At 33.7% G+C, this 25,284-nt stretch overlaps 1 protein-coding gene across 1 annotated transcript in view; it reads left to right on the top strand.

Annotated features, from left to right (window-relative positions):
* LOC138839809 (uncharacterized) overlaps positions 1-25,284 on the top strand; it is a 351,218-nt gene that overhangs the window by 87,644 nt on the left and 238,290 nt on the right. Inside the window, exons 3-4 of the mRNA XM_070039343.1 lie at positions 35-198; positions 7,459-7,497. Of these exons, the coding sequence (XP_069895444.1) occupies positions 35-198; positions 7,459-7,497 (203 nt within the window). The remainder of the gene's footprint in view (positions 1-34; positions 199-7,458; positions 7,498-25,284) is intronic.

Raw genomic sequence — 25,284 nt, 5'->3', positions numbered from 1 at the left:
CCTGACATCTCTATTACTTTTCTTTCTTTATCAGGATTGGATCATAGTTTTCTGCCATATGGAGAACTTTTTGAAAGGGGAAAAATCGATGGAGAGAAATTGCTAGACATCACCAGGAAAAAACTTATTGAACTTGGCATATCTCATACTGAACACCAGGACATAGTATTACAAGCAGTTGCTAGTATTAGTAAAAAGGTAAGTAGAGTGATGTCTTTATGTATAGTGTCCAAAGTAAATAAGAGGTTTTCACTGTTCTAGTACACAGCTATCTATGACTACTGTGGTCTTTGATTACTGTGCTTAAGACTTCTGGTGAGGACAAGGTGTCCCATCACTTGCTATAAATGCAAAGATATTCTGTCTAAAGTCACTTTTTGCAAGATATAAAAATCAGTGATGAGGACCCGAAAGAATTATTGAGGAAGTGGTGCTGTGGCTCAACTGGTAGAGTGCTAGCCTTGAACTGAAGAGCTCAGGGACGGCACCCAGGCCCTGAGTTCAAGCCTCACACCTGTAATCCTAGCTACTCAGGAGGCTGAGATATGAGGATCACGGTTCAAAGCCAGCCTGGACAGGAAAGTCCGTGAGACTCTTATCTCCAATAAACCACAAGAAAACAAGAAGTGGCACTGTGGCTCAAGTGGTAGAGCGCTCGCCTTGAGCTGAAGAGTGCAGGGATAGCGCCCAAGCCCAGAGTTCAAGCCCCAGGACCGACAAAAAAAAAAAAGATACAGATTTCTATGGAATAGATAGGATTTCTGTAACTACTGATACTTAAAAGAAAAAGAATGGAGTGGGTGCTGGTGGCTCAAACCTGTAATTCTAGAGACTCAGAAGCATGAGATCTGAAGATCACGGTTTGAAGCCAGCTGAGGGAGAAAAGTTCCCATGAGAAAAGTCCTCAATAATTCTTTAGGGTCCTCATCACTGATTTTCATATCTTGCAAAAAGTGACTTTAGACAGAATACCACTCAAACTGGAAGTAGCCTTATGGCTAAAGTGGTAGAGAACTACCCTGGAGCACAAAGAGGCTCAGGGACAGCACCCAGGCCCGGAGCTCAAGCCCTATAACCAATCAAAAATAAATAAAGAATGCTATTATATAATTTTCAAGGCTATTCATTACATTTCGGTCAGCTGTTTCAGCACCTAGAAATAGAATTGTCATTTTATATAATAACCAAGTCGTGTGGAAACTTAATAAATGTGACATAAGTACACACCTAGATTATTCAATAAATATAAAATATTTGGATTTTTATTATTGAGAGTTGCAATAATGCCAGATGTAGCCATCCATTCAACAAATATTTTCTGAGGACCTTTAATTATTAAAGTAATTTAAGCAATGCCATATTGCTGTGTATAATTTTGATTCTGTGCATTTTTATTTGACATACTTAAAAACAGCTGATTTCTTTTAATACATCCTAAAAACTTGATTTTTAATAGATTTTAAAATATTCTAACATGGTATATCATTTTAAAGTGAGCTTAATTCCTGTTTCATCTATTTAGATGAGTTTGATCCCCATACAGAATACCTACTCTTTTAAAAACTATGCCACATTCTTATTTTTGTTATTTTACTTCATATTCGGCTTAGACTTTACAAGAGTTTGACAATGTATGTTTTAATTGTACTTTAAGTCTTGTTCAGTTATATATTTAATTGAGAATATTTTCTAGCGAACACCATAAAAATTGTTGTACATTGCCTGAATGAAATAAAGCTTTTAGTCATAGAGGGATAAGTTGGCAAACATACTTAACACTATTTTTTCTTCATGAAAAATTTATAGTGAAAACTTTTAATTGCATCAAGAATTCAAATATTTGTTTCCAACTGAGTAGAATGCAATTTAAAAATATGTAATGGGGAATATGAGAGCAGAATTGATTTTTCTCCAGTAATCAACCATTCTCTAAAATATCTTGGTATTAAAATTTAGCAAATTCCATAGAAAATATCATAAGTTAACCTTTGTAATTTGTCTACCATGTTAAACAACCTGAGCTGTGTATGTGTTTCAAAGTAGTTAGTTTTAAGAAAGATGAAAATAGAATTACAAAACACATTGTTTCTTCTGTAAATTTTATTAAGGTATCTTGAAGACTTAAAAATATCTGTATTTTCTAACAGTTTTTTGACTGTATTTTTTGTGAGGTTTTACTAAAGATACTTTGAGTGAATTGTCAAGGTTATAGGTTATATTTTCATGAATCTAAAATGTTATCATTGGAAAAATACACTATCTTTGGTCAAAGTGCCATTTTTACATTTACCACTAAGAAAAAAATGTACCAATTAACTTCTCAATCTTTTACTAAAAAAGCATGCTTTATTAAGAAATTGTATACTGATTTTGGAGATTTTAGAATACAAATCAATCTGCATTTCTAATCAATGGTATTTGCTATTCTGAAAGTCTATATATTCCCTAAGGTATAGTCTTGGATAATATTTTGAAAGCTTCAATTATGAAGGCGCACATATCCCTATAGGTCATAAAGAGATGAGTTTTTATATGGCTGGTTGAGCAATGACTTGTGGTAAGACTATTTCTGACTCTTAATTCTGAATATGAGCCAAGTATATCATAAAAGTATATCATATCTTAACTGTACATCTGAGGCTCTCAGAATTACATAGTTAAAATCACAGATGAAAAATGATCAAGAGAACATGAGCTGGACATAACCAGACAGAAAAAATAAGCAAAGTATATATTTGAATAACAACTAATTTTGTAGAGGACCGTGTGTGCGCGCGCGCGTGTGCGTGCGTGCGTGCACGCATGCGTGCATGTGCTGATCCTGGGGCGTAAACTAGAGGCCTGGGCATTACGCTTGAGCAGTTGTGCTCAAGACTAGTGTTCTATCACTTGAGCCACAATTCTTCTTCTGGCATTCTTTTTGTGGTTAATTGGAGATAAGACTCTCACAGACTTTCCTACGCGGGCAGGCTTTGAACCGCGGTGTTCATCTCTCAGCCTCCTGAGTAGCTAGGGTATTTGTATTAAGGAGTTATTTGTGCTTTCAAGTAAGGGTGAAATTTAAAAAGTGAGAGAATATCCACCAATATTTAGAAACTCTTACTGTATTGCTTGGCATATATTTAATTGATAAAGATACATCAGTGTTTCTTTACTATCAAAGGGAAAGTGGATTCATGGAACACACAAGAAGATGCTAAAAGAAACCTAAAGGAGAAACAAAAGACATTGTGGTATAAAATAATTGGTTTCCTAGTAGACTCTGTATTAAAATTTTATGAGCTGAAATGTGGTTTGTATGTTGTTGAGACTTGGGGATAGTGTTTAGAGATTAAAAACTCTACCAAGCATTACTAAATATCTTCAGAGAGTAGGTAAGTGTTTCTCATGGAGAGAATATGTTTATGGAGAGAGTTAGGGAGCTGAAGTTGGAGATTGAAGAAATACTCTTAATACTATTAGGAAACAGGTGATAAGGGAGTGTCTCAATATTCTGATTGGTACAACACTGCAGAAAAAGAAATCAATGTTAGGTGACTAGAGACATGTCTTAATTGGTAGTGTGCCAGCTGTGAGGAAATGAGCTAAATAATTTCAGGATCTAAGTTCAAACTCCAGTACCATAAAAAAAAGACTATTTCAGCATTTTGTTATTTCCCTTCTCCAACCCAAATTAGAACTATATACATATACATATACATATACATATACATATACATATACATATACATACAAGATGCAGGACACCAGAATCAATTACAGTGACAACAGGGGTTGTACCATGGGGGAAGAACATACAAAGAAACAAAAAAAATCATATAGTACATTATAAGTACAAAAAAGTACAGCAACAAAGATAAAAACTCTTGTGTCCCTATCTTGGGGTACATTACAGGAAGACCCATTGTAACAATGAGTTCTAAAAGACAGTATGTTGAAAAAGAACTTTACAATGTTGTGGGGTATGGGGTGGGAGAGGGGAGGGAGGAGTTGGGGAGATGGGGAGGAAAGGAATGATAAGGGAAAAATAAAGGAGGGTGTAACAATGCTAGATAGAAAATGGACTCATTACTTGCTCATGTAACTGTAACTCCTCTGTACAGTACTTTACAATAAAAAATATATATTAAGAAAAAAAGAATAAAAAGTATGAATTGGACTCTAGAAATGTAATGGCCTATGACAAAAAAGACTAGAAAATATGTATGAAGATATTAGTGGCTCATGCCTGTGATCCTAGCAACTCAAGAGGCTGAGATTTGAGTATCATGGTTTGAATAGTCCACAAAACAGTATCTCCAAAACTAGCAGAAAGGTGAGCTGAGGTGCGGCTAAAGTAGGAGAGTGACAGCTATCGGAAAGCAAGTCAATCAAGTGTGAAGCCCTGGGTTAAAGCTTAAGGTTTGGCAGAGAGAGAGAAAGAGACAAAGGCAGACAAAGAGAATGACAGACAGAAAGACTGAAACTGAAGAGGAATATTAGTAATACTAAGGTTTAATGAATAAAAATTTTATTACATATAATTGAATTTTAAATTCTGTAATGATAATTACTGAAATGTGTGATAAGCTAATGTCATTATAAGTAGAAATTCAACACTGAAAATAACTTCAACTTTTATGTTTTCTTACTATCACAGAACCCCACAATTACTGCTAGTGCCATGAGAGAGGTTATACAACTTTGCATATTTGCCATTGGTTATGTAGTCTATTAAAATTAGTGGCTTAAAAATATTCAGTGATATTTTTGAAAGCCAGAAAATGAAATGAAGAAAATCATATTTTAAAACATCCATATTATAATACAAACCAGTACTTTTCCTTCATTATAGATAATTTAGTGTATGTCAGTATTCTTATCTGAGTTTTCCCTCAAACCCAGCTAATGCTTAAATATGAGCCAGATTCCATCATTCTGTACTAGGAAAACTAGGTTGTGAGTTCTTTTTTTTGCGGGGGAGGGGGGTCCGGTAGTGGGGCTTGAACTCTGGGCCTGAACACTGTCCCTCAGCTCTTCAGCTCAAGGCTAGCGCTCTACCACTTGAGCCACAGTGCCACTTCCGGCTTTTTTCTTTTTGCTTATGTGGTGCTGAGGAATCAAACACAGGGCCTCATGCATGAAAGGCAAGCGCTCTACCAATGAGCCACCTTCCCAGCCCCAAGTTGTAAGTTCTTTTATCCAGATTTTCAGTACATAAAAATATCATAAGGTATGGTTGCTAATTAACTTTACAAATACTTTATTGTTTATGAGAAATTCCAAAAACAAGAAAAAAAAAATTTATTCATTTGCATATGGCAATACTGATCAATTTTTCTTATCTCATATAATTTTAAGTTTCCAATAGAGCATTAGAACATTAAGTGCATTTTGTAATACATTTCTCAAAATGATGAGGATGTAAGAAAGAACTATTTTCATGATAGAACTATTTCATAAAGCACACAAAAATATTCAGACAGCCTAGCAGTATCTTAAGTAGGTTAAGGGTGTTGTTCTCCACTGTGTGAAATGTAGAGATTACTATGCAGCTTTCTTTAAAAATATATCCAGTTGCCTTAGTCCCACATTGCTGTAACAAATGGCTGTAAATCATAACTATGTTAGAAGAATGGAATGTGATTTAAATGATGACAAAGCAGATGGTTTACTGTTCTGAAACTGGAAGGAAACATCAGTAACTGACTTCTATGGTTTTAAGATTCAACTCATCTAAGTTAATTTAGCTGTGCTGAACTTTTTTGAATTACTAGAAAAATATTAAAGGCTTTATTTCTCATCTCAGGAATGAAATTGCTTTGACATGTGCAGATTTTTCATTAAGATATCTTCTGTTCACTTTTCTTATTCAGTATAATAGAGTTAGAGCTCAATAGCTCCAAACAGGTTTAATGGGAAAAAAAACCCTCTATGTTAGTTTGTTACTTACAGAGCAATGTGCTAATGAGTGGCTAATTTTGAGGATATAGTATTATACTGAATGAACTAGATTTTTCCATGTGGTGGGATAGAGAAGTACATATATTTGAAAATAAGTGTGTGGCAATATAATAAGAATAGAGATGGGCATTATAGTTTAAAATTGCTAACGAAGTACACAGTCTTACCATGCTTTCTGTAATGGTATATTCATTAATAATATATTTGTTAATTTCATGTTCTAAAACATTATTTGTTATTTTCTCCAGGTTCTTTTCCTTTTTGTGGCATTGTTATATTAAAATTGAATCTGAAATAATTGATTGTATACTTAGACCTCACCAAAATAACTTTTGTCCATATCTTTTAATCATTTTATTTTAAATGAACAGTATGAAATATTGGATTTCAATGTGACATATTCATATATTCTTATTACCTATTTTGAGTATATAAATTTCCCTATATAATTTGTATTATATGTTGCTATTAGTACATATTTGCAATTAAATTCATCTTCCAGTAAACTTTCTGTTCTTCAATTTTTCATTAAAAAATCTTGATATAATTTTACCATACCAATTGTACTTTGTTTTTGGTATTTTCTCTATATTTCACTTTTAGCCTTACCAACTAAAATTAAAATTCAATATAATGATTAAATATATATAACAGCAAAACCCATGACTAACTTTTTAACTCAATGTATTTCCACATGGCACACTGTATGGTAAATGAAAAGTTAGTAAATTAATTCTATAATTTTACTATATAATTTACTGTTTATACAGTGTACAATAGAGAAAAAAATCCTTAAGTTCATTTATAGTTATTTAAAGTCCAGAATTTGTAGCTGGTCAATTTTATAGACTCTGAGGTAAGTTACAGTTGTGATGGTGGACTTGAACTATTTGGACAGCTGCTAGAAATGTCATTCTATTAATAGCAAGACATGTGTCTGACTATGCCTACCATTCCCTTCCCTCACTACGACTTGCTAACTATAAGATGACATGGTCACTCTCCTAAAGCTTCTGTCACTTCTAAATAGTTATTTTTAAGTCAATATTTGAAACAATAAAAGCTGTTCTTATAATGATTTTCTTTTCTGAGAGATGAAATTGCCAAGGGTTCAAGTCTCCAGATTCAGGTGAATTTTAATCTTGATTTGGGAGTAGAAAATAAAAATATATACATATTATTTCAGAAGCAGAATCATTTTAAAGAAGAGAGATATCTATACTTGAAGTAGAAAAATTAATCATAACGTTATTTTACAAATTCTGTCATAAATATTTTATAATATACAGGAATATTTGTTGGATGTAAAATATAATCATAAGAATTTATATCTTAAGTGTGCTAGTAGTATTAATTAGTGTATTTAAACTTTATTCCCAAAGAAACAGAACCGAAATGCACAGTGAATAACTTAACCATGTATTTATCTTTGTACTTTAGCATCTTCTTTCAAGATTATGTTTATTGTTCCTTGGATTTGTTTCCTTAATAAGCTTTGTTTTTTTTTTCCTTTAGAGAAAAGTTGGCGAGGAAGATATGGAAAGAGAAGACCAGGTAAGAAAACAATGGTAGCAGGAATAAAATGTAATCTACTGAACATTAAAGAAAAGCATGCTCATGACAGTAAGAACCTAAGTACGATGACCAGTTGATCATCATACTTATAATTTTATAGTTCAAGATATAGTTAATAAGATGTGTCAGCGTCCCAACTGTTAACAGCTGCCTATAATGGGAAAAAAGCGAATCAAATGCGATCTTTTCCTTTACTACATCAAATATCCAGATGGAAACATCTGGATGACTAATTGGTATATGTTGCATGAAGACTAGCCAATATTGTTTCTGTTTACAGATAGAATACATCATGTCTATTGTTCTTAAGCTTTTACTTCTCTTGGTAGTCGTACACATTATTACCTCCCATCTTTTGTACTATTTAATCAAAGTTGTATGCATGTGTGTATGTGTGTGTGTGTTAAAGTACATAAGTTTATTTCAGTTATTTCTAGACATACCTGTAGCATAGTATTTTGTATGTTAGCTACACATAAAACTGTTTCTAAGTAGTGGAATTTCTTTCCATTTTTATGTTCTGTATATGCCTGTTTATTAAATAATTTATCATTAATTTGCCATTGTACTAAGAATGTACTAAGTGAAGATGTATTTGGATATATTTAATCAAAGAGTTATCAACATTCATTTCAGTCCCAATACTTAATACAAAGATCCAAGAATCGTGTAAAAAGTCTTAGAGATCATATGTAAATTTCCCTGTAGGTATGTTACCCTTAATATAGATTACTTACATGTATGAGTTCACAATTTTTAGGATTAAAGATATGTCATTGTCATCGTTGATGGGATTATAATGGATCTGTAAATGGTCATTTAGAAAATAGGAAGCTCCATCACTGATATCAAGATCTATATCTCAAATTTAGATTATGAACTTTCTCTTTTGAACTGTTAAAAACTGATGTAAACTTTCTCCTGAAATCTGATAGCCTATGAAATTCTCTCCTTTCCTGATTTTAGTCACTTTAACCCACTCTTTTTATGTATTATTTAGTTACTATAGTGTCTTCTATTGGTGAACACAAATAAGGGTTGTCAAATTCACAGGTCTCATCTGAAATTTTGCCCAAATGCCAACATGAACTAATTTTATTCAGAGCTATAATGTTATTTTTCCACAGTTCTGTTCTTTTATATCCTTCTTGTTGCTGTTTGTTTCTTTATTTACTTTTAATTCAGAATGCTATTGGAAACAAATGAAATTTGTTGGGTATATGAGAAACTCAAAGAAATAGGGTTTCTGTAAATTCTTCAACAGCCATGTTCAGAATGCGGGCGTTGGAGTCAGACTGCCTGGGTTTACGTTTCATGTAACATTTACCAACTATGATGACCTTGTGTACAAGTGTGTCTCAGAGCTTATACAACATTACCTGTAAATGGAAACAGCAATGTTAAAATAGTGTATTATCTTTGCCAATGTTAAGATTTTTTTTTTGGTTGGTCGTGGGGCTTGAACTTTGGACCTGGGCGCTGTCCGTCAGCTCTTCAGCTCAAGGCAAGCACTCTACCACTTGAGCCACAGTGCCACTTCCTTTTTTCTTTTTTTATTATCTTATTTATTTATTTATTTATTTATTTATTTATTTATTTATTTATTTATTTATTTATTTATTTATTTATTTATTTATGTTTGCCAGTCGTGGGCCTGAACTCTGTGCCTGGGCACTGCCTCTCAGCTCTTCAGTTCAAGGCTAGAGCTCTACCACTTGAGCCACAGGGCCACTTCTGGCTTTTTCTGCTTATGTGGTGCTCAAGAATATAACCCTGGGCTTTATGCATGCAAGGCAAGCAGTCTACCACTGAGCCACCTTCCCAGGCCCCACTTCCGATTTTCTGAGTGGTTTATTAGAGGTAAGAGACTTACTGACTTTCCTGGCTGGGCTGGCTTTGAACTGCAATGAGCCTCAGATCTCAGCCTCCAGAGTATCTAGGCTTACAAGTGTGAGCCACCAGCTCCTGGTAATGTTAAGAATTTTTGTGCATAGTGTTTGATAAAAATTAGCTAACATTGCTATTTCTCCCTCTTCAATTCCTTTCCTTTCTTTTACACTGTCTTATGTCCTTCTCCCTTTATCCTTTCTTCTTTGTTCACCTTGTCTTTACTACTAGTGTTATTATTATTATTATTATTATTATTATTATTATTATTATTACTTCATGGTCTTCTGGCTCTCTGCTCAAATTTGCTCTTCACAGTTCAGCTAGAGTAACCTTTCCTTAGCATTATCCTCTTCATACAATTCCCTTGGTCAAAAATCTAAGAGATCATAACCAGATTTCTAAATTTATTATTAAAAGCTACTCATGGATTTAATGCCTATCCTTAATGCTAATTTCCAATACCCTTTTCAGCATTCTTGACTTTCCTATTTTATTTTAAGCAATCAAATCCTCTAGCTATTGCTGGTTAAAAGCAGCAGCTGTTAGGAATGCAAAGGAAAAACAGCCAGCCATCTTGAAAAGATATGCTAGTGATAATAAAAGTAATAAGATCAACAGCTTATATTCATTTATAACGTTATAACGTTATATATATATATATATATATATATATATATGCAGTGTGTGTGTGTGTGTGTGTGTGTGTGTGTGTGTGTGTGTGTGTGTGTGTGTGTGTGTGTGTGTGTGTGTGTAATTTCCACCTTACAAATGCTTTTGGGCTCCTTGCTACCAGATGGTTTTCATTTTTTCACCTGGACAAGGAACAAGCATTTTCTGGAAGAACCAGCAAACATGCATAATATACACATTTTAAAGATATTATTTTAAACCACAAAGAGTACTTTTTTTGTGTGTGGTCGGTCATGGGGCCTAAACTCTGGGCCTGGGCACTGTCCCTCAGCTGTTCAGCTCAAGGCTAGTGCTCTACCACTTGGCTACAGCGCCACTTCTGGCTTTTTCTGCTTATGTGGTGCTGAGGAATCGAACCCAGGGCCTCATGCATGCAAGCCACGCACTCTACGACTGAGCCACCTTGCAAGCCTGCAAGGAGTACTTTTTCAACTTGAGCTGTAGCGCCACTTCCGTTTTTCTGAGTGGTTTATTGGAGATAAGAGTCTCAAGGACTTTCCTGCCTGGGCTGGCGTTAACCACAATCCTCAGATCTCAGCCTCCTGAGTAGCTAGGATTACAGGTGTGAGCCATTGATGCCAGGCTCATTGAGAGTAATTCTAAGTCTTAAACCTTGAAAAACAGGAATAGTTAGAAAAGTAAACACATGGGATGAGAGATGGTATTCCTCTATATCTCCACTTAACTCTGAAAACTTATGAAAATTCTTTTTGCTTTACCAAAACTAGTATAGGATTTTGTTTGTTTTGTAGTATGGATGATTGGCCTTAAACCTTTGTGCTTTCTAGGTGAGCACTTGATCCATACCCAGAGTTCTTTCACTTTTGGTTTATATCTCATGTCTGGCCTTGAACTACAGTTCTCATACTTCCACTTCTAGAATAGGCAAGACAACTGGTGTTCACCACCATACCTGGCTCTGTTTTGAGATAGGCTGTCACTAACTTTTACCCAGGATGGCCTTAATCACCAGAGTAGCTGTGAGTTTCCAGGATTAAAGTCATGTGCCAAGACAGTCTGACTTCTTTAAAATTAATTTATTATCATATATTAATTGTATCAAGGTGTTTATTTGTGGCATTTTTATATATGAGTGTATTATGCTTTAGCAAATTGATCTGCTCTATTATTCTTCTTTCTCTCTCAATCATCCAGCTCCCCTTTATTTTATAGTTTTTAGTGGGTTTCATTATGCTATTTCCATATACATATAGTATACTTCAATCATATTCACTCCTTTAATGCTCTCCTTTCTCATTTCCTCCTGTTTTGCACAAATAGTTCCCATTTGCATTTATGTCATATGATTTATTTTTAAGGTCTAGATTCTGTTTATGAGAGAATATGTGAGGTTTGTCTTTCTGGACTTGGTTTATCTCACTCAATATCTAACTTCTGACATTTAGTGGCACTAATATTTTAAGGTCTAGACAAGGATAATAGCATTTCTAAGTAAAATATTTACTCCTAAGTAGCTCTTCTCCATCAGTTCCTCCCCATAGACATGGGTACTTTGCATTAATTCTGCCTTTCAAATAATGTCTTATTGAAGACACAGCTATACTTTTGGGACATAACTAATCACTTCTAAGTACTGCATTTTTTATGAAGTATAGTGTAATAGTCAAATGCTTAGATGTCAGTATCAGATCAAATGGAATGTATTTTTTCTAGGAACCAATTTTTATGACATTGGGCAATACTAAGTATCATTTTAGTCTATTTTAAGTCAGATACAGTCCTAAGCAGTTTAGTTATTTTATTTGCTTTTGATCATATTTTCTGTACTTGTAAAATAAATATAATCAGTTTATCATTACAGTTATAATAAAGATTAAATGAATTAATGTAAAGCTAAGTGCCTGACTCAAAAAACACAGTGTTAGTTATTATTGTAGTGATGGTTATTATTATTCCACTTCTATTTCCTTCCCTTTTCAAATTTGCTAGATGTTAAAATTATTTCTAAACATTCTAATGCATAAAATAGAGGTGGTGCTGACCACATATTGTTTGTTAGCTGATCTTGAAAAATAAACCATCCTTTAAGAAAATAAAGTTGTAACTTATCACTTGTTCTATGGCTGTTTTGTAGGTACTTTATTTGCATAATATGGCACATATATGCATACATATGCATAATATGGATTATACTAAAACCTTAGTAGCCACTTTAGTGACTTCTAATTTTTTTGGAGATAAGGTAAACTGTTAGGAGATGATCTCTGAAAGTTAATTTATACATTAGATTGTGTAATATTCCTTTGTTTCTTATTCTGTTTATTCCTTGATCCATGGAATATATGATTATCTTTATTACATAATTAAAAATTGAAAGAATTTCCCTGTTATGATAGCTGACATGAATTGTAGCTGATACATCAGACATTTTAATATATCTCATAATTTCTTTTTTTTTTTTGTTTTTTTGTTTTTTTGGGTTTTTTGGGGGGTCCGGTGGTGGGGCCTGAACTCTGGGCCTGGGCGCTGTCCCTCAGCTCTTCAGCTCAAGGCTAGCGCTCTACCACTTGAACCACAGCGCCACTTCGGGCTTTTTTTCTTTTTGCTTATGTGGTGCTGAGGAATCGAACCCAGGGCCTCATGCATGCAAGGCAAGCGCTCTACCACTGAGCCACCTTCCCAGCCCTGTCTCATAATTTCTAACTCTTAAATATTTTCAAATTTGAAATTTAATAACATGATAGTTTTATTTTCACCTTACAAAGAAAACATATAAAATTAAGCAAAAGCCCTTTGAGTCATTCTTGTGTTGTTTCTCATGAAACATTTTCTCTCATTTACTTCTTATCCCATAGTTCTAGCTTAGGCAATGGATGCTTGGAGCTATTAAAATGAATATACAGGATCTTCTACTTACAATTGATTGGTTTAGGATGTTTTGACATTAGTTTAGTGCAAAGCTATATACATTGAGTAATAATCTTATACATTTTTATATTTTAATTTTTCTTTGACTCATATCTGATGCAATGCATTATCATAGGGCTAAATAACAGTATCATGAAAACTTTCCAGATGGCCATGTGATGATGTAGGGAAGCAACTGACATTCTCTACTCCTGTTGAATATTTCATGCAATTTATTGAATACTGACTTGGTACGGAATGATTCTGCCCAATTGTTGTCTCATGTATGTGTTCTATAATTTTTAAAGTAAACTAGTTTAAGCTATCATTTTCAGTGGAATAAGAATGTCAAGTTCATTTTTTTTGGTCATGGAGCCTGAAATCTGGGCCTGGGCACTGTACCTCAGCTTTTCAGCTCAAGGCCAATGATCTACCACTTGAGCCACAGCATCACTTCCAGCTTTTTCTGCTTATGTGGTACTGAGGATTTGAACCCAGGGCCTCATGCATGCAAAGCAAGCACTCTACCATTGAGCCATCTTAACAGCCGTCAAATTCTTTTTTGACTGATGACTTTTAAAATATGAGCTTATCAGGACTTAACTTCATTGTAAAATGAGAAACATCTATATAATCTTCCAGTTCTGGAAACTTGATTCCTTTTCCATGAAATTCCTATATGAGCAGACATTAAAGCAATTGCTTTCTTCAAGCTTCCAATATCGTTTTTCCATGAGCAGGAGAACAGGAAGTAAGCAAACCATTTCTCTTAAAACATGCTGCTATATCCAGGCCTTGGTGGGTGATGCTACACATGAGACTGCGATCTTAGGATCATAGTATAAAACCAATCTAGGCAGAAAAGTCCCTGAGATTCTTATCCCCAATTAACCACAAAAAAGCTGTGAGTGGAGGTGTGGCAGAAGTGGCAGAGACTTAACCTTGAGTGAAAAAGATATGGAACAGCCCAGACTTCAAGCCCTAGAAATCCTCCTTCCCAGATAAAGCATTTGAACATTTACCCCCTGTAATATATGACATTGTATATTGTAAACTCTGAAAATAAGCACTTAACATGCAAAGTTACAAAGCTTAAAATTTATTTCTAATATGTTGTCATGCTTGTTTGTTTTAACTGGTCCTCAATACCAGTTATTCCCATAATTATTGTTGCCTACAATTAATTCATTCTCTCGTTTCTTTCCTTTCTTCCTTCTTTCTTTCCTTCCTTCTTTCTTTCCCTTCCTTCCTCCCTCCCTCCCTCCCTTCCTCCCTCCCTCCCTCCCTTCCTTCCTTCCTCTCTTCTTCCCTTCCTCCCTTCCTCCCTTCCTTTCCTCCCTTCTTTTCCTTCCTTTCCTTCCCTTCCCTTCCCTTCCTTCCTTCCCTTCCCTTCCCTTCCCTTCCCTTCTTTCCTTTCCTTTCCTTTCCTTTTCCTTCCTTCCTTCCTTCCTTCCTTCCTTCCTTCCTTCCTTCCTTCCTTCCTTCCTTCCTTCCTTCCTTCCTTCCTATTTCTTTCTTTCTTTCTTTCTTTCTTTCTTTCTTTCTTTCTTTCTTTCTTTCTTTCTTTCTTTCTTTCTTTCTTTCTTTCTTTCCTTCTTCGTTTCTCTTTCTCTGCTCTCTCATTTCTTTCTTTGTTCTTATTTCTCTCTCTCTTTGTACTTAGCAATACTAGAGTTTGAACTCAGGACTTCGTGATTGCTAGATAAGTGCTCAACAACTTGAGCCATGCCTCCAGCCTTTTTGATTTAGTTAATTTTAGAAAGGGCCTACATTTTTGCCTGGACTATCCTCAGACTTCAGTCCTACTACCTACATCTCCCATGTAGCTAGAATTACAGGGATGTACTACTATGCTGCATATATTCTTTGAATTTGGTATAAACTATTTTATCTTGTTGCCCTTTATTTTTAATTATTTTATTATCTTTAAGTAGTTGTACAAAGGAATTGCTATTAGTTCATAAATACACCTTGATAAATGTCACCTCTTTGAACATTCTCACCCATCTCTGCCAACCCATTACTTTTCTCACTTTTATTAATTTTGTAGGATATACTTTGAATTCTTGACTGCATTTTACTGCCTTCCCCTCTTCATTTGTCTACACCTTATCTGATGACTCCACCTCTCCCCTTTCAAGTATCCATTTCCTGGTATTCATTTTGTTGAACTCTGACTTTGCCTTTCTAAGGAGTTACACTTTGAATCTACAATATTTCAGTTGATGCCTTTGTATACACATGCAAACAATCCAATGTATTTACTTTTGAGTTTATAAACTAATTCTACTTTAAGCATGTGAAGGAAAACATATATCTTCTGTCTCTCTGGGCCTGACTTACCTCATTTAACATAAATATAAGGCTCTGATTGAGATTTTCTTCTTTTTAGATTCATATTGTCACAAAGCTTGTTAAGAATTATAAGGTCTTACTTTTAGAATTTATTGCTTCATGTAATTTATTTCTCATATGGATAAAATAAACCTATATTTTACTTTCTCCATGCCAATGATGAAAATATTATTTGTGCCATACTATATTATTGTTTAATAAATAGGTAGTTTTCTTATGCTTGTTTTATCTAGGAATAGAAATGTCATTGAATCTAAGACAATCCAGCACTTGATAACTGAAGATTGTCATGCTAGCTTATGATATTTGTGAAGGCTACAATGCCCTTATATAACATATTTTTAATATTTCCTATCATCTTGTTTTTGTTTTTGTTTTTTTTTGTTTTTTGGGGTCCGTTCGTGGGGCCTGAACTCTGGGCCTGAGCACTGTCCCTCAGCTCTTCAGCTCAAGGCTAGCGCTCTACCACTTGAGCCATAACGCCACTTCTGGCTTTTTTCTTTTTGCTTATGTGGTGCTGAGGAATCGAACCCAGAGCTTCATGCATGCAAGGCAAGTGCTCTACCACTGAGCCACCTTCCCAGCCCTCCTATCATCTATTTTATTAAGTTCATAATGTATCTCTGGAGGAACAATTACTAAACACTTTTAAATTAAGCTTTATCATATTCTCTGAACAGCATAGATTTTTTATGTGACATATTAAAACTATTACTGAAAGATACACTTAAGTAAAAACCTAGTAGAATGTATTATTCTTGTTGATCTTAATCATGTTATTTTAAGTAAGATTGACTATTCATATACATATTCCTATCTTTGGTACACTGTGGAAATAACATCATAAGTGACTTCTACACAATTAGGGGACTAAATGGATAAATGCAATAATCAAATCAAGCTTTGTTCTGAAAGACTAAACTATGCTGAACATGATCTTATTATTCATTAAGTTCATGTTCAGAGAGAGAGCTAGCCATTTCACAAGTTGGTCTATGTACTATGAAATTGGTATGATTTTAATAATCTTCCCTAACATTCATAAATTTTATATTCCTTTATGCAGGAAAAAAGAAATCTATTCTTTATAAGGTCTTGAATCATTTGAAGATTTTCAAAGTGATTAGAAATAAATTCGTATATGTGGCCTTTAGCTTGAAAACTATGATCTCCATGGTTCACTGCACATTCCCTTAAAAAAACCTTTATTTCTGTTAAGCTCAATCACTTTTTTGAAAATACACTATTATTTAGCAAGTATGTTTTTCTTTGTCAATTCTGACATTTCACAAAAGCAGCCAGGCTTGAGGTCCATAACTCAATATATTAAATGAATTTAATTCAGGTAGAATCATCTGGCTAAGCAACTGATCTTTGAAATAGAAGTCTAAACAGACATATAATGATAACATTTTTAAGAATGTTTTTAACTTTTGCTGCTGCTCTTCCCCTTCTCTTCTTAATATTCATTTTTGTTGCATCTTTCTCACACACAGAAACACTTATGCACACTAACTTATCTGATGATTTGGTTGGGTTGCTATAATAAAATTTTGTTTATAACCTAAGAGCATATTACTTATAAACTATAGAAATATATTTATCACAATTCTAGAGACTGAGAAGACCAAGATCAAGGTAACACCATGAATAGTTCGCTCTTTGTCCTACTGTTTCTGTGATTCCTCTTCCCTTCCTCAAATCAGATAAATTTATACACAAGACAAAGTGTTCCAAAATCAGAAGCAGTGACCACAGGGAATAAAACAGAGGAAAAATAGAAAGACAAAAGAAATAGCTGCAAAGAAGAAAGAAAGAAAGAAAGGAAGGAAGGAAGGAAGGAAGGAAGGAAGGAAGGAAGGAAGAAAAGAAGGAAGGAAGGAAGGAAGGAAGGAAGGAAGGAAGGAAGGAAGGAAGGAAGGAAGGAAGGAAGGAAGGAAGGAAGGAAGGGAAAGAAAAGAAAAAGAAAGAAAGAAAGAAAGAAAGAAAGAAAGAAAGAAAGAAAGAAAGAAAAAGAAAGAAAGAAAGAAAGAAAGAAAGAAAGAAAGAAAGAAAGAAAGAAAGAAAGAAAGAAAGAAAGAAAAAGAAAGCAAGCAAGCCACAAAACCCTCTTGTTTCCATATCTTGGGGTTCATTTGATTAACATCATTTTATATGGTCATAGGTACATAGTTATTGGGCTATTGTGATTTCTTGTAGGAATATCCATATAGTAATTATTACAAATGAGAGAAACCATGGAGCGTATGTTTCTTTGGGTCTGGCTTACTTCACTTAATATAATTTTTTCCAAGTCTTCCCATTTCCTCATGAATGGGACGATGTCATTCTTTCTGATGGAAGCATAGAATTCCATTGTGTGCATTTAAAAACACCTATATTATAAACCTTAGACTCTTCTATTAAAACACCTAAATATTAACTATGTAGATATCATCACACAAATGATGAACTCCATCCCTCCCACTTATTTGAAAAGTGGGCTAGTTTTATTTTTCCCCTGAATATACATTTTCATATATATATGAAAATATATATATGCTACTTTCTGTCTAGTGCTATTCAGTTACCACACTTCTGACAATAAACATTATGGAAGCACATTAAAAAACCTATCAAAAACAAAACTTTTAGTGTTGTTAAGTCCATTATACCATTATTCACATCTGCTTCTAATAGCAATCATCAGGAATCACATGCAGCACTGAAATATTTTCAAACCATTGATCAAGAAGCATTGTACTCAAATTGTCATATTGAGTTGAAACCCCTTTGCACAATTACTTATTGATATTAAAAATGTAAGCATACTTCAACACAGAACTTCATGAGTGGATTTTGAAATTTTAGCAGTTTTTGGAATTTAATTTTTGAAACTAATAATATTAGTACAAAAGGAAATGTTGTCAATATTAAAGATATATCCCCCGCAGTATAATCATTAATGACTAAACTCAGCCATTCAGATTTATTGTATTAACATTATAGTAGTAAATTTCCATGTGCTGACCTCAAGTAACTCAAATTATAATACCAAAAATCACTCTAGTTTCTTATACTATCTTTGAAAAATATAATCTTTGAAGAATACCTTTGATAAATTTTCTACTTTCAATACAGAACAAAAATTTTTAGATATACAAATTATTCCTTTATAGTGACTATGCCTTCTTTTAAATAGAAGTGCATTAACTGTAGAAATTCTACACTTTCAGACATTTTATTTATCTGTATGGCTAGAAAAATCATCTTGTTTTCTTGTTTCTATCCCTTTCCTCTTCATCTTTAATTAAATGTGCAGCTCTTAGTTGCTATTATTGTTTATTGAATGTGTTGATGTCTTAAAAACTCCTAAATAAAAGAATTTCTGTGTATGGTTGCAGACTCCCTTATATTTAAGATATTCCTATTTTTTCAATATTACTCTATGCTGAATAGATATGCTTAACATTCATCTTCTCTCTTATCCCAATTCTTCTGTTTGCTTCTTATAATGCACTCATTTTTTTGTGATTTTCCTCATTACACAAATTTACTCTTTAGCACATATCTTGCCTCCTATCATTTTCTCGAAGTACCACTCTCACTCCCTCCTTGAGCCCTACATAGAGTATATGATTAACTGCTACAAACACTTATGTTTCCTGAGTACTATTTGGTTGATCTTGACTTACTTTAATATATCTATACTAGAAGGCTGAGTGTTTTGGTTGAGAATTGAAGAATGTTGTTTCCTATATATGAGTGTCTTTATTAATTCTACGGTTTGTAAAATAATGCAGTATAAAATAACCTAGGGCCAGGGCCTTCTTAGACTTAACTATTTCATGCAAAACACTATACAGTGTATTTAGGCAATGCTGTCCTTTAGTTTAAATGTCTTCTAAAGAGTAAAAAATATATATACATTTAAGACTGGAATGGAGCATTGTACTCTTGAAGAGCCTTCTTAGCTAACAAAGCAAAAACACCAGAGGGATTTTTTCCTTGGACTCATTGCTATTACATATATTCATTAAAGTCTTGACTAAACTATGATGAGTAGACTCATCAATTACTAAGAATATTAAACTCTAATATATTGCAATTTGACCACTGGTAATTGTGCTGAATATAGAATTACTGTGCAAATGATCCCTATTAAATATATATTTAACTTTTCTTTGGCATGTCACTATGGGCTTCTGCAGAATATAATGGGAAACATTTAAGAAATCATTGTATAAATAAGAAATATTTATTAGAAAAAGACCTTTTCTTAGTTTCTGCCAGTCCTGTTAAGAAAAAGTAAAACAAATAAATTACAAGTAATAACATTTTATATGAAAGTGATGTATGAAGTAGGAAGTAAATGTAGACAAAGAAAATAAAAATGGCAGAGTTAGGCATTTTTGAAGTTAATAGGTGTGTAAAAACTTTGATCTTTCAAGTAATCTATGCTAGAAAAAGGTAGAAAATGAATGTTTATGTAAACATTTTATGTTTCTATTTTTAGTAGTTTTTATTATTTTTAAATAGTTGTACAAAGGAGTTACCCATTCAACACATCAGTTCATGAATACAGTGCTTCTTGATAGATGTTATGCTTTCATCATACTCCTGAATCTCTCCTAATCCTACCTCTCTCCTCAGATTTTTTAATTTTGTAGGCTATGAATTAAATTATATGACTATTCTCTCCACCCTTCCTCTCCTCATTCATCTATCCTCCTGTCATTGACCCCACCCCTCATGTTCCAAGTATCTGTTTCCTGGTATTCATTTTGTTGTATTGTGAGTTGCCTTTCAAGAAATTGCACCATTTTATTATCTTGCCTAAAATATCATATTCTGTTAATACATTTGTATACACTTGCATACAACTCTGAAGTATTTGCTAGCACATTTATAAGTTAATTCCAACTTGGTTCTAGCAATTTTTAATCATAAAGTTTTGTGTTGTCTTCTTTACATTATGTAATTACTGTTGGCACATTTTTCATGTTGTGATACAAAATAATTCTGTCTATCTATATGACAATTTAGAAATTAGTTTTATCATTAACCCATTTTGTCCTCAACTATTATCAAGGGGTTTTTGTGTTTAACTCTGTTATGTCTTAGATTTCCATAAGGATATCCCATCCTGTGAATATGATAATTAAATCTTGAGTATTTTGGCAATAATTTTAGTAAATTGTGGAAACTAGACTTGTATTCAGATTTCAGACTTTAAGTCCATTTCTGGAAGAGAGGATCTTCTATATTACTACTTCCACCCACAGAAGCGATTGATTTGATTTATTTTGGCACTACTGCAATTTGAACTCAGGGCCTTGTGCTTGCAAGGAAGGTGCTCTATCATCTGAGCCATATCCCCAGTCTTTTGCTTTCATTATTTTTTGAAAAGGCTACCACATTTATGCACAGCCAGCCTGGACTTCAATTCATACCACCAACATCCCAGCCTTCTATTGGTTAATGTAGAGTCTCATGAACCTATCAATCATGAGTCACTGTGTTCAGCCATTGATTTGATTGTTAAAAATTGTATTGCTTTTCTAACAGGGTATCAGTAGATCACACTTATAATTCTAGCTACTTGGGTGGCTAAGATCTGGATGATCATGCCAGACTGAACAGAGACTCCATATCAGCAGAAGAAGATGGGCATAGTGGTAAATGTCTGTCATCCCAGCTATAACAGGAAACCTAAAACAGGAAACCCAAAGCAGGCAGAAAGTGAAACCCTATCTCAAAAATAATCAATACAAAATAGGCTGTAGGCATGAAAATTATCTGCTTAACAAGTGTGAGACCCTGTGGTCAAATTTCAGTGCCAACAACAATAGCAACAGAAAAGTGCTATTGCTCTGGAAACCACAACCATTAGAGATGTATTCTTTTCTTTCTAAAAGATTATGAAATTATATTAGATGATCATTAATCCAGATAGAAATTTTTAGTCAATCTTCAATTTATTAGTACCAGAGAGATTTTGATTTTAATTCTTTGAAGAATATAATCCTATCTAATGCTATTTTCATATCAGTAAAAGTCAAAATAGTATTTTCTTCATTAATAATACTCTTTATTCTACTGGATCATAGAAATGAACTACCTCTCCATTCTTAGATTTCATTTTTATGTAACCTTGGTTGGTTTTTGGTAAATCACCAAGTAGTTGGATGATTCTCCCCAGTAAGTAATTGAAAATTAAACAGAAGTTGTAAAAAAAACAAAACAAAACATTCATTTCCTTTTAGCTCATACATTCATAAAGTCAGAGACAATCACTAGCTTTTGTTTATGGTTCCAGATATCAACAAGAAAATCTTTATTCTTAATTTACCCATAATTAATCTCTGAAATAAAAAATGTCTTTATAAAATCATAGAACCCATTTAAAAAAATTGTTTGTTCATGGAACTGATGGCTCACGTTTGTAATCTTAGCTACTAAGGAGATGAGCATGGCTATTAAGTCAGCCTGAGTAAGAAAGTCCCAGACTCTCATTTCCGATTGAACACAGAAAAGCCAGAAATGGTGCTGTGGCGCAAGTGGTAAAGTGCTAGCCCTTGAGGAAAAAAATTAAAAAATTAAAAAAAAAACACCAGAGACATTGTCTAGGCAAGATCAAGCCCAAGGACCAGTACAAGAAAGAAAAAAATTGTTATTATATCTATTCTATTTTTAATGTATTTTTTTTTGTTGGTCGTGGGGTTTGAACTATGGGCCTGGGTGCTGTCCCTGCTCTCTTCAGCTCAGGGTAAGCGCTCTACGACTTGAACCACAGCACCACTTCCAGTTTTCTGGTGGTTTATTGGAGATAAGAGTCTCACGGCTTTCCTGCCTGGGCTAGCTTTGAACTGCAATCCTCAGATTTCAGCCTCCTGAGTAGCTAGGATTCCAGGTGTGAGCCACCAGAGCCTGGCTGTATTCTATTTTTTTTTTTTTTTGGGTCCGGTCGTGGGGCCTGAACTCTGGGCCTGGGCGCTGTCCCTCAGCTCTTCAGCTCAAGGCTAGCGCTCTACCACTTGAGCCACAGCGCCACTTCCGGCTTTTTTCTTTTTGCTTAATGTGGTGCTGAGGAATCGAACCCAGGGCCTCAGGCATGCAAGGCAAGCACTCTACCACTGAGCCACCTTCCCAGCCCCCTGTATTCTATTTTTAATATCCCAAGTTCATAATACATTTTTCAGAAATTGTTGAGAAGAGTCCCGTGTTTCTAAATACAAAACATTATATATATATATAAGCTTCTCTATATGGACCATTAGTCCCTAAATGGATCTCTTCTATTCTTTAATTGCAATTCTTCAAACTTCAGTAACCTTTAGATGTTACTCCTGCTCCATACAGTTTGGGGAAATGATGTTGCAATATTCAGCACCCATACTCAGTCCATTAGCCACATCAAGAATGACTAAAGGGAGCGAGTTGGTGCATAAAGAGGCTAGTACTGTTTTGTTGTAAGCTAAATAATAAGCACGATCATTTCCATTATTGTTATCAGTTCTTTAAAGTTCTGTACTCAAATCAGTAAAGGCCATACTTCAATCAAATGTAGTAAACTGTTAAGCTGAAAACAAAATATTTCATTTGATGAGTCATAATAAAGTTAAAAGTTTATAGCTCAAATTTTAAGGGAAACATGAGGAGTTATCTTCCTTGGCTCTTATATTCTTAAGATCCTAAATGGATTGAAGCAGATAGATACCACTGTGGTTCATGAAGCCTCTGATTTCACAGAAATTTTAGGACAGGGTAACACTTGAGAAACACCTGTTGGGCGCCTTCATGACCCTATTGCAATTTATAAATAATAATGTCAATTTTATTACCACTTTAATATACACAACTTGAAATTTTAAAAATACCTGTCTTAAATTTTATTTTTATTTTTTGTGAATTTCAAATAATTGTCCAAGGGTTTTACTTTTTAGCATGCTCAATTAAGTGTTCAATGCTGCTTCATGAGAGTCATCTCTTCCATCACTAAGTGTTATCATTTGCTGTTAGTTATCTAGACTAAAATAATTACTATTTTGGTACTATTAGGTTTCCATTTGCAAACCCTAAATATTGTCGAATTATAAGGCACTTAACCTAGGTTGTTTTAGAAATACTGAAAAAAGTTTACTCACAGAGAAAAAGAGAAGATATATCTAAATTATACTCTATAAAGGGGGTTTATTAAATAACAAAAATTAAACCCGTAGTTATCAATTGTTTAATTTTCATATTTTCTAAAACTGCAATAAAATTTCCAATACATATTTTAGGTATTAAAGAATCTAAATGTTTAATTTGTAATTTTTTAACTACAAAGAGACTAGACATAATTAAGAATGTAATGCCTATGAATTGCTAAAATGCCATTATTCATTATGTTATATACCAATTATATAGAAAATAATTACTTATATTTTATAACATTTGATATATTTAAAAATTCTGAGTAGTATAAGCAGGTATTAAGGATCCACATTTTAAATATAAAAACAACTGAAGTGCTGATACATTTAAATGATTTGAACAAACACAGATCTCAGACCATACTTGGATGTCTTTCTGTTTCATCACACGGACAATAGTGTCGATATATCAGAAAATTCCCATTTCCCTTCTCCTTTTATTGGTAGCTACATTTAATAATGTATTACAAAGAGTATTAGATATCAGAAATTCCTTTTCAAGGATAAATTCTAACTATGTGACTTTGGGAAAGCAATCACGTAAGTCGGCAATTGAAAAAAAATCCTTAAGACTATAAACTCAAGAAATACATTACCCATGCATTCATTAAAATTAATGGGCTTGTATTTTTACTTGGCCAATAGAAAAATAAGATAGAAGAGCTCAAGAATAGGGAAGTTATATATAAACTCTCACAATAACTTGAGTGCCAGTGTCTGATGCTTATAATCCTAGCTATTCAAGAGACTCAGAATTGTGAATTACGGTTCAAAACCAGACCATATAGGAAAGTCCAGGAGATTCTTATCTCCACTTAATCATCAAAAAAAGCCTGAAATGGAGCTGTAACTCAAATGGTAGAGAACTGACCTTCAGCAAAAAAGCTCAGGAACAGCTTGCAACCATTCTCCACCCTACTGCCAAAACCAAAAACCATAAAACAAAACCTCACAATAAGCCATAAACATGGTAAACTATAGACTTTGTCAAAGTAACTTGATAATAAAGTTATCATATGATTTTTTGAAAGATCTTGAAAGAAAAATTATATACCAAATTAATTTATTTTATATAATAAATACAATAATAATAATATAATAAAAATGTTCTATCGGCAAAAGCTGAAGAATCATAGGAAGCAGAAGTTAAAAGGAAATTCCTTTTAAAGCTTACAGCTTGAAAACTGGCATTGATAATTTCATCTTGGTATCTATAATTTTCTAATAATATTCCCAACTACACATCTTGTCTGCCATTAAGCATAAAGTAAGCTCATTCACATGATGGAAACACTACCCAAACAGGAATGCAGAAGACAATTTTGTTATTGTCACAGTGATGTACATAAGGGTTATAATTACATAAGTAAGGAGGTAATAAGTACATTTCTTGTCAAACTTGTTACCCCTTCCCTCATTTTATAAGTAGAGTTGTTATATTTAGATTGAAATGCTAAGAGAAAACATTTTATTTATTTATTTATTTTTGGGTCAGGTCATGGGGCCTGAACTCTGGGCCTGGGCGCTGTCCCTCAGCTCTTCAGCTCAAGGCTAGCATTCTACCACTTGAGCCACAGCGCCACTACCGGCTTTTTTCTTTTTTGCTTATGTGGTGCTGAGGAATTGAACCCAGGGCCTCATGCATGCAAGGCAAGCACTCTACCACTGAGCCACCTTCCTAGCCCCGAGAAAACATTTTAACACATTGCCTAATATATTTCGTGTAAAGCAAATAATATCATTGAGATGTGCCCTTGATTCTCTGGTATGATAATAACCACAAAAA

This window comes from Dipodomys merriami, unplaced genomic scaffold, assembly GCF_024711535.1.
Source record: "Dipodomys merriami isolate MVZ:Mamm:240054 unplaced genomic scaffold, mDipMer1.0.p SCAF_3, whole genome shotgun sequence".
Lineage (NCBI taxonomy): Eukaryota > Metazoa > Chordata > Mammalia > Rodentia > Heteromyidae > Dipodomys > Dipodomys merriami.
The sequence above is the reverse complement of the archived record's forward strand: the minus strand, read 5'-3'. Positions and strand labels throughout refer to the sequence as shown.